This window comes from Salvelinus namaycush, chromosome 2, assembly GCF_016432855.1.
Source record: "Salvelinus namaycush isolate Seneca chromosome 2, SaNama_1.0, whole genome shotgun sequence".
Classification (NCBI taxonomy): domain Eukaryota; kingdom Metazoa; phylum Chordata; class Actinopteri; order Salmoniformes; family Salmonidae; genus Salvelinus; species Salvelinus namaycush.
This window is the reverse complement of record NC_052308.1, coordinates 20,524,909-20,537,589: the sequence shown is the minus strand read 5'-3', so window position 1 is coordinate 20,537,589 and position 12,681 is coordinate 20,524,909. Positions and strand designations below refer to the sequence as shown.

Genomic DNA, 12,681 nt, shown 5'->3' with positions numbered 1-12,681 from the left:
AATGGAAAAACAGCCATTGAAAATAACATTTCTACTTTTCAAGTTATAAAATAAAAAAAGTTGTAAAAAACTGTGCAAGTACAGCAAATGTATATTACACATGAAACAAGACATTTAAATACAGTACTGTTTATCAATAGAAATCCTGAGTTGTCCATTCCTGGTTCCCATGTGACTGAGTTTTTAGGCATTTGGGGAAACCCCTTTTCTCCTTCCTCACCCATGGAGGGCACTGCTCTGGCCAGAGCAAACCAGTGCCAAGTGATGTGCACTATTTTTCTTTACAAAAGTTCATGTCCACAGCTACAAACAGAACGTTTCCATACTACTCTCCATTTCAAATTCTGTGAAGACAGAACTGCATTTCCCAAGATTGCTTTGTGGTTAATGATATATTTTGGGGAAATGTTTTAAATATGAGATCAAATAAATGATCATATGTAGTGCAAAGATGACACAGGAACCTGCATGAGGAAATTGACGTCATTGAATTTGTTATAGTTCCATGGGGAACGTCAATCAATTGCTGTTACTTATTTAATATATACAAGATCATCAAAAAAGCAGCACCAATAGTTAGTTATTCTCAATGTCATAGCATACAGATGGATTCATGTAGAAAAGAAGCTCTCTGTGGTAATGCTCTGTCCAGGTGGGTGCTGCTTGGTCAAGTTTGCAGTGACGGACCGTTGAAGAGTGATTCAGTGCAATGATAAATAAGACTTGAGACAGACTACCTCGCCAGGCTAAACACACAGGACTACTATCTGGATGCCCCCACCCACCCACCCACCCATAGGCACAATGACATCCCCCTTGGGATCTGCACTAAATTATACACCAACAATCTCTACTTTACTCCTCCTCAGACAACTACTGTACAGCAGCCAGCCACACAGGCAAATATTGAAACATTTCAACGAGCAAAGGTAAGTACCCAAATTAGGCTTGAAAACAAAATGTAATGCACTTCAACGAGCGTAAACCTAAATGTAGGGCTGTGACGATACCAGCATTGCAATATTTTATCAATGGCAAAAATGAAAACACGAAGCAGACCACCTGCTTTGGCCCTTTAAAAACCTGCTGTATGTAAAATATTGTGCTATAGTTTGGAAAATAAATAAAGGTGACTCCGGATAACATAATGAGGTATGTTTCCAACTTTAGGACTGTTATCCTAAAGAAGTTAAATCTGCTTCATGTTTTGTTTCCTTGCCACAATACTAAGAAGTATCGCGATACTGGTATCGTCCCACCCCTACCTAATTGTATCAAAGTTTCCTTAGTTATAGCTACTTGAAACTTCATCAACTTTTCAGATTAACCAAAACAAGTTCTTAAATGCATTTTGGCATTTAAGAGGTAGGTTAACCCAAACACTTTTTTAAAGCAGATTGTAATGAATACCAGACATGCTGAAAAAAAAATACGACAGAAAATACTATTCTGCAGCGAGCTGCCCACACTTTGGCCAAATCAATACATCAGCCTGAACCATGTCCCTTCATTCCTTATCTGACTTCTGTTAAGTTGCTATCAAAGCAAACTGTTGCCTGGTTCGAAATGTCGCACTTATCTTGGCCAACCACACATCTGACTTGTTTCTCCAATGTGGAGAGTGAATCGTCTAACTTCTCTTAAGTTGTCTTGGCATGTGAAACTCGTTGCAACAAAATGGATGCCAGCTCTGAGAGTCCATTGCATTAGTCTACAAATTGAAAAAGTATAAATCCAACTGCAACGAAGCCAAATAGCACATTGGTTGACAACTTAGGCCTTCTCTTGAAAGAAAAGTATTCGTTTCAGAAAATAGCATCATACCGATCACACATGGCAATAATACTAAATTGATCTAAATCACGAGCACACTTCATACACAACTAATAAACACTTCCACAAAGACGAACTTGCTGTAGGGAGCAATCATTCAAATCAATACAAAAGTCAGACAAAAAAACCTCAATCTGAGCTAACAACCTACAAATGAGCAACACTGCTCATCTTACCCGTATGAATATATATATAACATTTTTATGATTTATATATATATATAATTTTCACTTTATGCTAACATGTCGCGGTTCCATAACTAGAGGGTACTTCATCTGATCCATCAACTGCATGTCAATCAATTGTAAAAATGTTAACCTATATATGCTTTTAAGATTAAATGGAACAAAATGGCTCAACAACAAGCAAACATAATAATTGCACTTATAATTCATTGGGCTGTAAAACAAGCATCAGTTTGGGTATTTGGTGCTGAGTGGAAGAAAAAATAAATAAATACTGCAATCTTTTGAAAGCACCCCCATTTGATCGTGTTAAACCTTATATTTTAATGCTTTAAGACTAAACTCTTAACTGCCCTTGTGGTGCAAAACAGGAAAGCATCAGGCACAAGACAAGCAGGACCTCACGCTCCCTCCTCCCGGATGGGTTCAACCCAATAAATATTTGTCACATACACCAGATAGGTCCAGTGAAATGTGATGTTTTACAGGATCAGCCTTATCAGTACAGCGCCGCTGGAGCAAATTAAGGTTAAGTGCCTTGCTCAAGGGCACAGAGATTTTCACCTTGCCGGCTCGGGTATTTGAACCAGCAACCTTTCGGTTACTGGCCCAATGTTCTAACCGCTAGGCTACCTGTCACCCATTCACCAAGGCCCTCTCAGAGCACTTTCTGAAGACACTGCGGGTACAGTTTGGCCACCACACATTCAAAATGGCGGCCCAGGTCCCAGAGGCGGTCAGGCGTCTCGTAGACTTTGGTCCAAGCATCCGCCTCGTCGTCATACTGGTAGAGGGAGTTCTTCCTGCTGGTACGGAACACGTGTTCCTCCACCATGACCTGCGTGGCTCGGACAAACAGGTGCAGCTTGCCCTGGAGGAGCAGAGCCTTGATGTAGGGGCTGGTGGCCTGGTCGAAGGGAAGGTCCCTCTTGCGGGCCCAGGTGTTCTGCTCTATGTCATAGACCTCCATGGTGAAGGTGCGCTGGTGGTTCCTGCAGATGCCAGCGATGTAATAGATGCAGTTCTTGTGTAAGACAACCAGACCCTGGCTCCGGGGTACACTCATGGGGGACAGGTGGCCCCAGTAGTCCTTGCGAGGGTCAAAACAGAAGAAGTACTCACCTGTTAAACAGAGAAAAGAAGCACCAGTGTTAAGACACATTTTGAAAAAAGAATGAACTGTAGCTTTATATTTATTTAGTCTCCTACACCTGCCAGCAGCATACCACAGCTGGCTTACCTCTGAAGCTAAGCATGGTTGGTCCCTGGATGGGAGACCAGATGCTGCAGGAAGTGGTGTTGGAGGGCCAGTAGGAGGCACTCTTATCTGGTCTAAAAAAAGATCCCAATGCCCCAGGGCAGTGATTGGGGACATTGTGTAGGGTGCCGTCTTTCGGATGGGACATTAAAACGGGTATCCTGACTCTCTGTGGTCACTAAAGATCCCATGGTACTTATCGTAAGAGTAGTGGTGTTGGCCCTGGTGTCCTGGCTAAATTCCCAATCTGGCTCTCATACCATCATGGCTACCTAATCATCCCCAGCTTCCAATTGGCTCATTTAGCTCCCCTGTAACTATTCCCCAGGTCGTTGCTGTAAATGAGAATGTATTCTCAGTCAACTTGCTTGGAAAAATAAAATACCTCTCCTGAAGCTTTTTCCCACTGCATTTCAAGGTCCCATAGTCGCTCACTATCCCGACTCACCTTGGAGGATGTAGATGTGGTCTCTGTACTCCACAGCGCTGTGAAACTCCATGGCGACAGGCATGGGGCTGACGGCAGTCCAGCAGTTATCCCTGGCATCGTAGCACTCCACTGACTTCAGTGCATTCCTTCCATCCCCTTCGTACACACGGCCCCCCAGGGCGTACAGCTTCCCACAGCAGTGGACCAGCCTGCAGCCGATCCGGGCCCGTAGCATGGGCGAACGCGCCAGCCAACGGTTCCCTGCATGCTCGTATTGCCAGAAGTCGCTCTCCGCCCGGTGGTCGATGGACACCTCGCTGTTGCTAGGGCGATAGCCCCCAGCGATGAAGATGTCGTTCTCCGATGACACCAGGATGCCCACCTCCCGCAGGTCATTGGGGGGCTTGCAGAGCTTGAACACCTTCCCAGCAGCAGTGTCCAGGCAAGGCACGGTCTGCTTCTTCCCTGAGTGTTTGTGTGCCGCGTCAAAGCAGATGACCATCTCGGAGGCGGTCATGCCCAGGCGCTGAGAGCAGCCGTTGAGACGTGCCTTGGCTTCGGCAGGTTCCCTGGACAGAGAGAGGGCGCAGGCGAAAGGGGCCGGGATGCGGCTGAGAAAAGAGTCATCCAGGAGGGGCAGTCGGATGCATTGAGAAAACACCTCAGCCAGGTGGGTCTCCCTGCGAGGGCTGTCGTGCTCCAACCAGCGCACAATGCTCTCATACACATGCTCTTCCTTCTCCACGTTCAGGTCATCGTTGTTCAGGATGCTCACCAGCTGCTCCTTGGTGAGCTGGAGGAACTCCTGCTCCCATGCCACACACAGGAACTACAACACAGCACAACACCGCATGTTACATTTCATCTGTCACAGCATGCTCAACTAACAGACGCAGACCTGGGATACTTATCTAAATCTTATTTAGTGTGTCATCTACCATATGTACTTCAATGTGTTCTCACATTACTGTAGTTATAAGGCCATATTAACAACAGATCCATACATTAATCCTTCCCAAAAGGCGAGCAAAGTGAAGCATAACAGTGTAAGAGAACAGCTTGTTCTTTGAATAAAACCCACCTTCTTGCGTATGTAGTCCTGGGAGCGCTCCCTCAGCAACTGGTGGCCGTAGGCGTCTGCGAACATGTAGACCCCGGTGCAGTTCTGGGGGTCCAAACGGCTGATCATGAACAGGGCACACTGGTCCTGCAGGGCTGGGATCTGGAAGATGCTGGCTGCCGTGAACAGGGCCTGGACATTGGACTCGGACAGCATGACTCTGGACGTGTAGGCATAGTCCAGGACCAGGTGCATGGACTCAGACTCAACCCCGATGAGCCGCACCTCCCTCTGGCTGCTCTCTGTAAGGCCACTGGTGAACATGGACCTGGTAGGAAGAAGAGGAAACAGAAAATGCATAAAAGCTTGAACAGTGTTGCAGCATATTCTGATCCCAGATGTGTTTGGGCTCTTGCCTACTCCATTGCTGTCATTGACATGACAATAAGTTACAGAGTTGGCATGATGGCGCAAACAAATTGGCACTCAGGCTAGTTGCGGCATTTGTTATCATATAAAAGTTTGACCCTTCAAAAACTCAGCATAGCTAATACATTTCCCTCAACTCAAAGTGATACCCCAAATGTAAAGGACTAGAAGCAAGCAAACGCCTCACACATATCTGACCTACCTAAAGTAAGGGCTGATTGCTGCAAGAACATTTCGGTGACACGGAAATGTCTTGCCATGGTCCACCTCAACGACAATGTCTGTGAGCTGTGCTTCATCATACAAGGCTTTGAGCTGCTGGAGGATGTTACAGGCATGAACGGCATCAACCCCACTGTAGGTTGTGTTCGCAGGAGTCACATTCTGTACTTGTAACAGCTTGCCTACGTCTATGGAACAAACATGAAAGAGACAACATGCCTTTTAAAAATGATGGATTAAACAACACTGACATGAGAGTCACAAACAAAAGGCTACAGATTTTTAAATTATGTTGGTAGTAAATAAGATCACTTAACGTTAGTGGCATCATTAGCTAGCTATATGCAGCACAATTGAGTCAAGTGTACTTTACAGAGTGGAGAACAAATACTCTAGCTACAACACGTGGAGATTTGTAGCATTAATCTATTACTGAACTAAAATTACTTTTCGATACTTGATATACCTTGTTTGTAGTGGTAACGTTAACGTTACCAGTGTACCATGGAAATCCCCCACCCAGTTCAACTTGTGTGCTCGAGTTAACTTAATGACAGACCATAATGACAGAACAAAGACCCGTCTAAAACAACGAGGCTTTCACAACAAGCTAGCTAGCTCTGCGGATTAGAAACTCACAGTTGCATAGCACCAGAGCAAGTTATCCGCGGCATTATTAGCCGGCTAAAGTAGCTAGAAAGCAATCTTTTAGCCCTTAAACCAGTCAAAACGGTCACTAAAACCACCTAACGGATAGCCACGAATCTAATTTGATCGTTAAAGATATCGTGCTCATGATGTTGAAATGGAGTTAGCCAGTTAGCTGGCCAACCACCGTTCATTGTTCGTCAGGATGAGACGTGGTTAGGTTAAGTACTGTGGCTAACTGGACATATCTACTTTTCTGTTGGCTAACTATAGTAGTGGTTGATATTAAACTAGTCAACTACCTAACTACACACTTTGACAACTATTAATAAAAGCTAAGATAGCTACGAACAGGTTGACAGTATTAGCCACGACTGTCATTTGCATACAAAGACATGCAATTGTTTACAGACTCGGCTGTACTAGCTAGCCATCTATCTGATCGAGTTAGCTAAGGTTATAGCAATGCTAACTAGCTAGCACACTTTTTAAATAAGCCATTCGCTTACAGCTTCACTTGTAGCTAAAACAAAGAGAAGTCATTGTCTATGACTTTTGTCAGAGTGTAACCTCGGTTATATATCCTTCAGTATGAATTATGGAACTTTAAAATGCGTTAAATAAGTTTGAATCGTCAACACAAACAATCAAGAAACGCTAACCTCCACTGGCAGCCATTCTCCCCCAGTCTTTCTCAAACTGGTCTACAAGCTCAAAGCGGTTAAGGCTAGAAGGGATACAGCTTTTGTTAGATTTGACTTTTCGTACTAACAGGTTAAGATAATTTACGCAGCATGTTAAGATAATTTACGCAGCATGTTATGATAATTAACGTAGGATAATTATGTTATGGGAAGGGTTAACTAAAATGCAAAACATTTCAACTTTTGACGTTAATTTGATAAAAGCTGAATCCCTTCTAGCCAAAATCCGCTCAAAGCAAACCGTGAAACGTCACTACTGTGAGCCCCGGAAACAGACGACAGCCAATCGCAAGAGAGAGCAAGCCAATACAATTATTTTGGGTAAAGAGAAAGCAAAATAAAATATCAAAGCAACCTTTCAAAAATGGATGATCAATTTATTGTCTCATTTTGACATAGCCCACAATGTTCCGCAAATAGGTAAATGTGAGTTACTGGTACTAATTGATTGTCTAAGTGAAACATACGTTTTCTCCAATCAAAGGCTAGATTATTGCATTGTATTTTCAAAGACATTTTGATACATTAAATGTATCCTACAAAACACAGAAAAAAGGAAAAGCTATATGCTATTCATCTATATGTTCTTTTCACATTAAAATTATATTTTATATAAATATAATGAATACACCATAGAGATATATATACCCAGAGCATTTTATTTAGGAGAGAGAACGTTTTTGTAATGTTACCCAAATTTGACCCAGTTTGAGTGTCCAGCTTTCCATTAGTTAGGGGAAGATTTTATTTATGTTAGCAAAAACCTCCTGAAAACCTATTTAGCATGTTTTGCCATTAGTGTTAGGGGAGCATTCCCTAAATGTCTAACAGAATTTACCCTGAACGTGGTTGCCATGTTCTCCGAATATCCAATATTAATGTTCTAGACACGCATGGGAATGTTGCAAGAATATTCCTGTGTCCAGTTTTCTGAGGGTTAGGAAAATATTCCATTAATGTCCCACCAAACATACACAGAAAATGGTTGCCATGTTCTTAGAATAATAGATAAGAAATGTTCTACACACTTTTCATGGGAACGCTGCAGTAACATTTCTGTGTGTTCCCAAAGAAAAATTTGCACAAAAAAAAAAGTTTTCATTACACACACCATGCCTTGTTACTGTTTCCATTTACATCGCTTTCTATTGGCATGATTATGGACACGCACATGCACACGCACACGCACACGCACACACGTACACCCACACACATATTTGACACACTTTGACTACAAGAAGACATGCTCAACTATATAGAATCAATAAATACTGATATTTTTATGAGAGGTAGTGGACATGTGGTAATAATTTGTGCTCAAAGGCTAATCCTACAGATTCCCATCTTTCAATGAGAAACCAATTTTAATTAGATCAGTTAGGGGTGTTGTAACTGTTGCCAAATAACTACATTAACATACAGTATATTGCTAAGAATGTGAGAGTAGTGTGTCTCCCCTAGCAGATCTTGAACCCAGGCCACCAGCACCAAGCACCAATGACCTAACCATGGTCCCAATAAGGGACCCCATACTCAACTGGCGAACTCAACATACTCAACTGAAATAAGTAAATCAAATCAACGATGAGAGAACAGTCAGATTAACTGATAAATGACACAGACATGGTGGCGTAGGAAGAAGATTGGAATGCCGTGAACAAAGAGATTTTGAGTTAAAATCCCAAGGGAGGACATGTTGAATAATAACTACTGTATAAATGAACATGCACATTGTAATCATGTATGTTAAAGTGTGTCAAATATGTAAATTGTAAAAACACTGTATGTTAAAGCATTGTGTGAAATCCCTAATCTTGCCAACAAACAAAGAGCTGTGAATGGATCAGTGGTTCACCAATCAGAGCCTTGTTGGGCTCGGGTACAGTAACAAGGGGTGATGTGTAATGATGAAACACTCCGATTAGGCTACTTTCCTCCAGTGTGGATGCTCGCCCACATTTTATAATTAGATTATGTATAATTTACAGAGATGGGTAGAGTACGGAAAATATGTACTTCAGTAAAAGTACTATTACTTAGATTGTAATTTACTCAAGTAAAAGTATGCCTCTTAAGAAACCATTCAAGTAAGAGTAAAAAGTATCCAGTCAGAAAACTATTTAAGTACTAGTTAAAAATGTTGTTTGGTAATTTCATTTTACACTTCATGGCAAACTGTGACAGCGACAACAAATTAGTGCAATTTATTTGACATTCATTTATTAGTGGAGATGTCTTCCAGCACAGGTAGTTTCCAATGAAGACTGACGTCAAACAAAGTTTGTAGGCTGGACAGTTTCAATTAAGGTCTTATTCACAGTTGACTTAATATCTATCAATGTGCTCAATTTCATAAAAAGGTAAATGGTACTCGAATTTTACAATTTAAATAGCATTAATGACAATTCATTTTACAAGTAGATGTGATGGTGAATGCGTACTAAAAATATTTGCTCCAAGTGTGATGTTACATTTTTAATTCAGAATTAAATATCAAGGTTGATCAGTCAAACAACAATCAATATCTAAATGTTACTATCAATCATGTTAATAGTATGCAAATCAGACACATTTCAGCATGGAATAAAATACATTTTCTACATCAATTCTCCTAACCTGCTACTAAAAGAACAATTTTAACAAAAGCTGTATCCCTTCTAGACAAAAGCGGATTTACCCTCCATCCTCCTTCTCTTCCAAACCTCTCCTTTCCATCTTGAAGGGTGTTTTGTTTTCTTTGCTGGCACATTCTCATTCCCCTCTGTTGTGCCACTACAAGCTGTAAATAAAAACACACAAACATTTTTGATTTCTAGTATATGGTGTACAAAAACCTTACTAAGATGATAAACTGCCTGTATGGCAGTTGTGCTTTTGACATTTAGACACACACACACTGTAACGGCAGTCTAAGTCGTCCTCCTCCTCAGACGAGGAGAGGCGAGAAGGATCTGAGGACCAATGTGCAGCGTGGTAATTTTCCATGATATAATTAACACAAAACAAGACACTATACAAAATGACAAAACAAACTAACCGTCACAGTCCTAGCTGGTGCAGACAAAACACAAAGACAGGAAACAACCACCCACAATCCCCAACATAAAACAAGCCACCTATATATGATTCTCAATCAGGGACAACGATTGACAGCTGTCTCTGATTGAGAACCATATTAGGCTGGACACAGAAACAGACAAACTAGACACACAACATAGAATGCCCACCCCAACTCACGCCCTGACCATACTAAACAAATACAAAAACAAGGGAAAACAGGTCAGGAACGTGACAGAACCCCCCCCCCCCTCAAGGTGCGAACTCCGGGCGCACCCCTAAAACTCAAGGGGAGGGTCTGGGTGGGCATCTGTCCGCGGTGGCGGCTCCGGCGCAGGACGAGGACACCACTCCACCATTGTCTTTATCCCCCTCCTTAGCGTCCTTTGAGTGGCGACCCTCGCCCCCGACCCTGGTCTAGGAACCTTCCCAAAGGTCCCTCCAAAATAGAGGAGATAACTCAGGACAGAGAGGTAGCTCAGGACAGAGAGGTAGCTCAGGACAGAGAGGTAGCTCCGGACAGAGAGGTAGCTCCGGACAGAGAGGTAGCTCCGGACAGAGAGGTAGCTCAGGACAGTGGGGCAACTCCGGACTGAAGGGCAGCTCCGGACAGAGAGGCAGCTCTGGACTGAAGGGCAGCTCCGGACTAATGGCAGCTCCGGGCTGAGGGGCAGCTCATGACTGGAGGACAGCTCATGACTGGAGGGCAGCTCATGACTGGAAGGCAGCTCATGACTGGAAGGCAGCTCATGACTGGAGGGCAGCTCATGACTGTAGGGCAGCTCATGACTGGAGGGCAGCTCATGATTGAAGGGCAGCTCATGACTGAAGGGCAGCTCATGACTGGAGGGCAGCTCATGACTGAAGGGCAGCTCATGACTGAAGGGCAGCTCCTGACTGGCTGGCGGCTCTGGCGGCTCCTGACTGGCTGGCGGCTCTGGCGGCTCCTGACTGGCTGGCGGCTCTGGCGGCTCCTGACTGGCTGGCGGCTCTGGCGGCTCCTGACTGGCTGGCGGCTCTGGCGGCTCCTGACTGGCTGGCGGCTCTGGCGGCTCCTGACTGGCTGGCGGCTCTGGCGGCTCCTGACTGACGGACGGCTCTGGCGGCTCCTGACTGACGGACGGCTCTAGCGGCTCGGGACAGACGGGCGGCTCTAGCGGCGCTGGGCAGACGGATGGCTCAGATGGCGCTGGGCAGACGGATGGCTCAGATGGCGCTGGGCAGACGGATGGCTCAGATGGCGCTGGGCAGACGGATGGCTCAGATGGCGCTGGGCAGACGGATGGCTCAGATGGCGCTGGGCAGGCAGGCAGCTCAGACGGCGCTGGGCAGGCAGGCAGCTCAGACGGCGCTGGGCAGGCAGGCAGCTCAGACGGCGCTGGGCAGGCAGGCAGCTCAGACGGTGCTGGGCAGACGAGCAGTGCAGGCGGCGTTGGGCAGACGGCCGACTCTGACCTGCTGAGGCGCACAGTAGGCCTGGTGCGTGGTGCCGGAACTGGTGGTACCGGACTGGAGACACGCACCTCAAGGCTAGTGCGGGGAGCAGGAACAGGGCACACTGGTTTCTCAAAGCGCACTATAGGCCTGGTGCGTGGTACCGGAACTGGTGGTACCGGGCTGAGGGCACGCACCTCAGGGCGAGTGCGGGGAGAAGGATCAGTGCATACAGGGCTCTGGAGACGCACAGGAGGCTTGGTGCGTGGTGCCGGAACTGGTGGTACCGGACTGAGGGCACGCACCTCAGGGCGAGTGCGGGGAGAAGGAACAGTGCGTACAGGGCTCTGGAGACGCACAGGAGGCTTGGTGCGTGGTGCCGGAACTGGTGGTACCGGACTGGAGACACGCACCTCAAGACTAGTGCAGGGAGCAGGAACAGGGCACACTGGTTTCTCAAAGCGCACTATAGGCCTGGTGCGTGGTGCCGGAACTGGTGGTACCGGACTGAGGGCACGCACCTCAGGGCGAGAAGGAACATTGCGTACAGGGCTCTGGAGACGCACAGGAGGCTTGGTGCGTGGTGCCGGAACTGGAGGCACTGGGCTGGAGACACGCACCATAGGGAGAGTGCGTGGAGGAGGAACAGGGCTCTGGAGACGCACTGGAAGCCTGGTGCGTGGTGTAGGCACTGGTGGTACTGGGCTGGGGCGGGAAGGTGGCGCCGGATATACCGGACCATGCAGGCGTACTGGCTCCCTTGAGCACCGAGCCTGCCCAACCTTACCTGGTTGAATGCTCCCCGTAGCCCGTCCAGTGCGGGGAGGTGGAATAACCCGCACTGGGCTGTGTTGGCGAACCGGGGACACCATACGTAAGGCTGGTGCCATGTACACCGGCCCGAGGAGACGTACTGGAGGCCAGATATGTTGAGCCGGCTTCATGGCACAATGCTCAATCTAGCCCGCCCAGTGCGGGGAGGTGGAATAACCCGCACCGGGCTATGCACACGTACAGGAGACACCGTGCGCTCTTCCGCATAACACGGTGTCTGCCCGTACTCCCGCTCTCCACGGTAAGCATGGGAAGTGGGCGCAGGTTTCCTACCTACCTTCGCCACACTACCCTTTAGCCCCCCCCCCCCCAATAAATTTTTGGGGTTTCTTCACGGGCTTCCAGCCACGCTTCCGTGCTGCCTCCTCATACCACCGCTCCTGGGCTTTAGCTGCCTCCATCTCTTCCCGAGAGCGGCGATATTCTCCAATGTGAGCCCAGTGTCCTTTACCCTCCAGAATTTCCTCCCATGTCCAGGATTCCTGTGTAGTGGGCCGCTGCTGCTCGTACTCACGCTGCTTGTTCCGAGTTTGGTGGGTGGTTCTGTAACGGCAGTCTAAGTCGTCCTCCTCCTCAGACGAGGAGAG

General features: G+C 46.3%; 1 protein-coding gene across 1 annotated transcript; it reads right to left on the bottom strand.

The window, feature by feature from the left end:
* Positions 1-798: 798 nt before the first annotated feature.
* On the bottom strand, positions 799-6,743 carry LOC120060011 (kelch repeat and BTB domain-containing protein 8-like). Its single transcript, XM_039009085.1, has 5 exons — positions 6,728-6,743; positions 5,398-5,605; positions 4,788-5,094; positions 3,725-4,535; positions 799-3,140 (listed from the first exon to the last, which is right to left on the bottom strand). The coding sequence occupies exons 1-5, from the start codon at positions 6,741-6,743 to the stop codon at positions 2,677-2,679; spliced, it is 1,806 nt and encodes a 601-aa protein (XP_038865013.1). The 3' UTR covers positions 799-2,676.
* Positions 6,744-12,681: the final 5,938 nt, after the last annotated feature.

What these genes read in the sequence shown, in the direction of transcription:
- LOC120060011 (XM_039009085.1), bottom strand. An exon ending in GCAATCAGCCCTTACTTTAG is followed by an intron (nt 5,095 to 5,397) that starts GTAGGTCAGATA and finishes TCTTCCTACCAG; the next exon opens with GTCCATGTTCACCAGTGGCC. An exon ending in AGGACTACATACGCAAGAAG is followed by an intron (nt 4,536 to 4,787) that starts GTGGGTTTTATT and finishes GCTGTGTTGTAG; the next exon opens with TTCCTGTGTGTGGCATGGGA.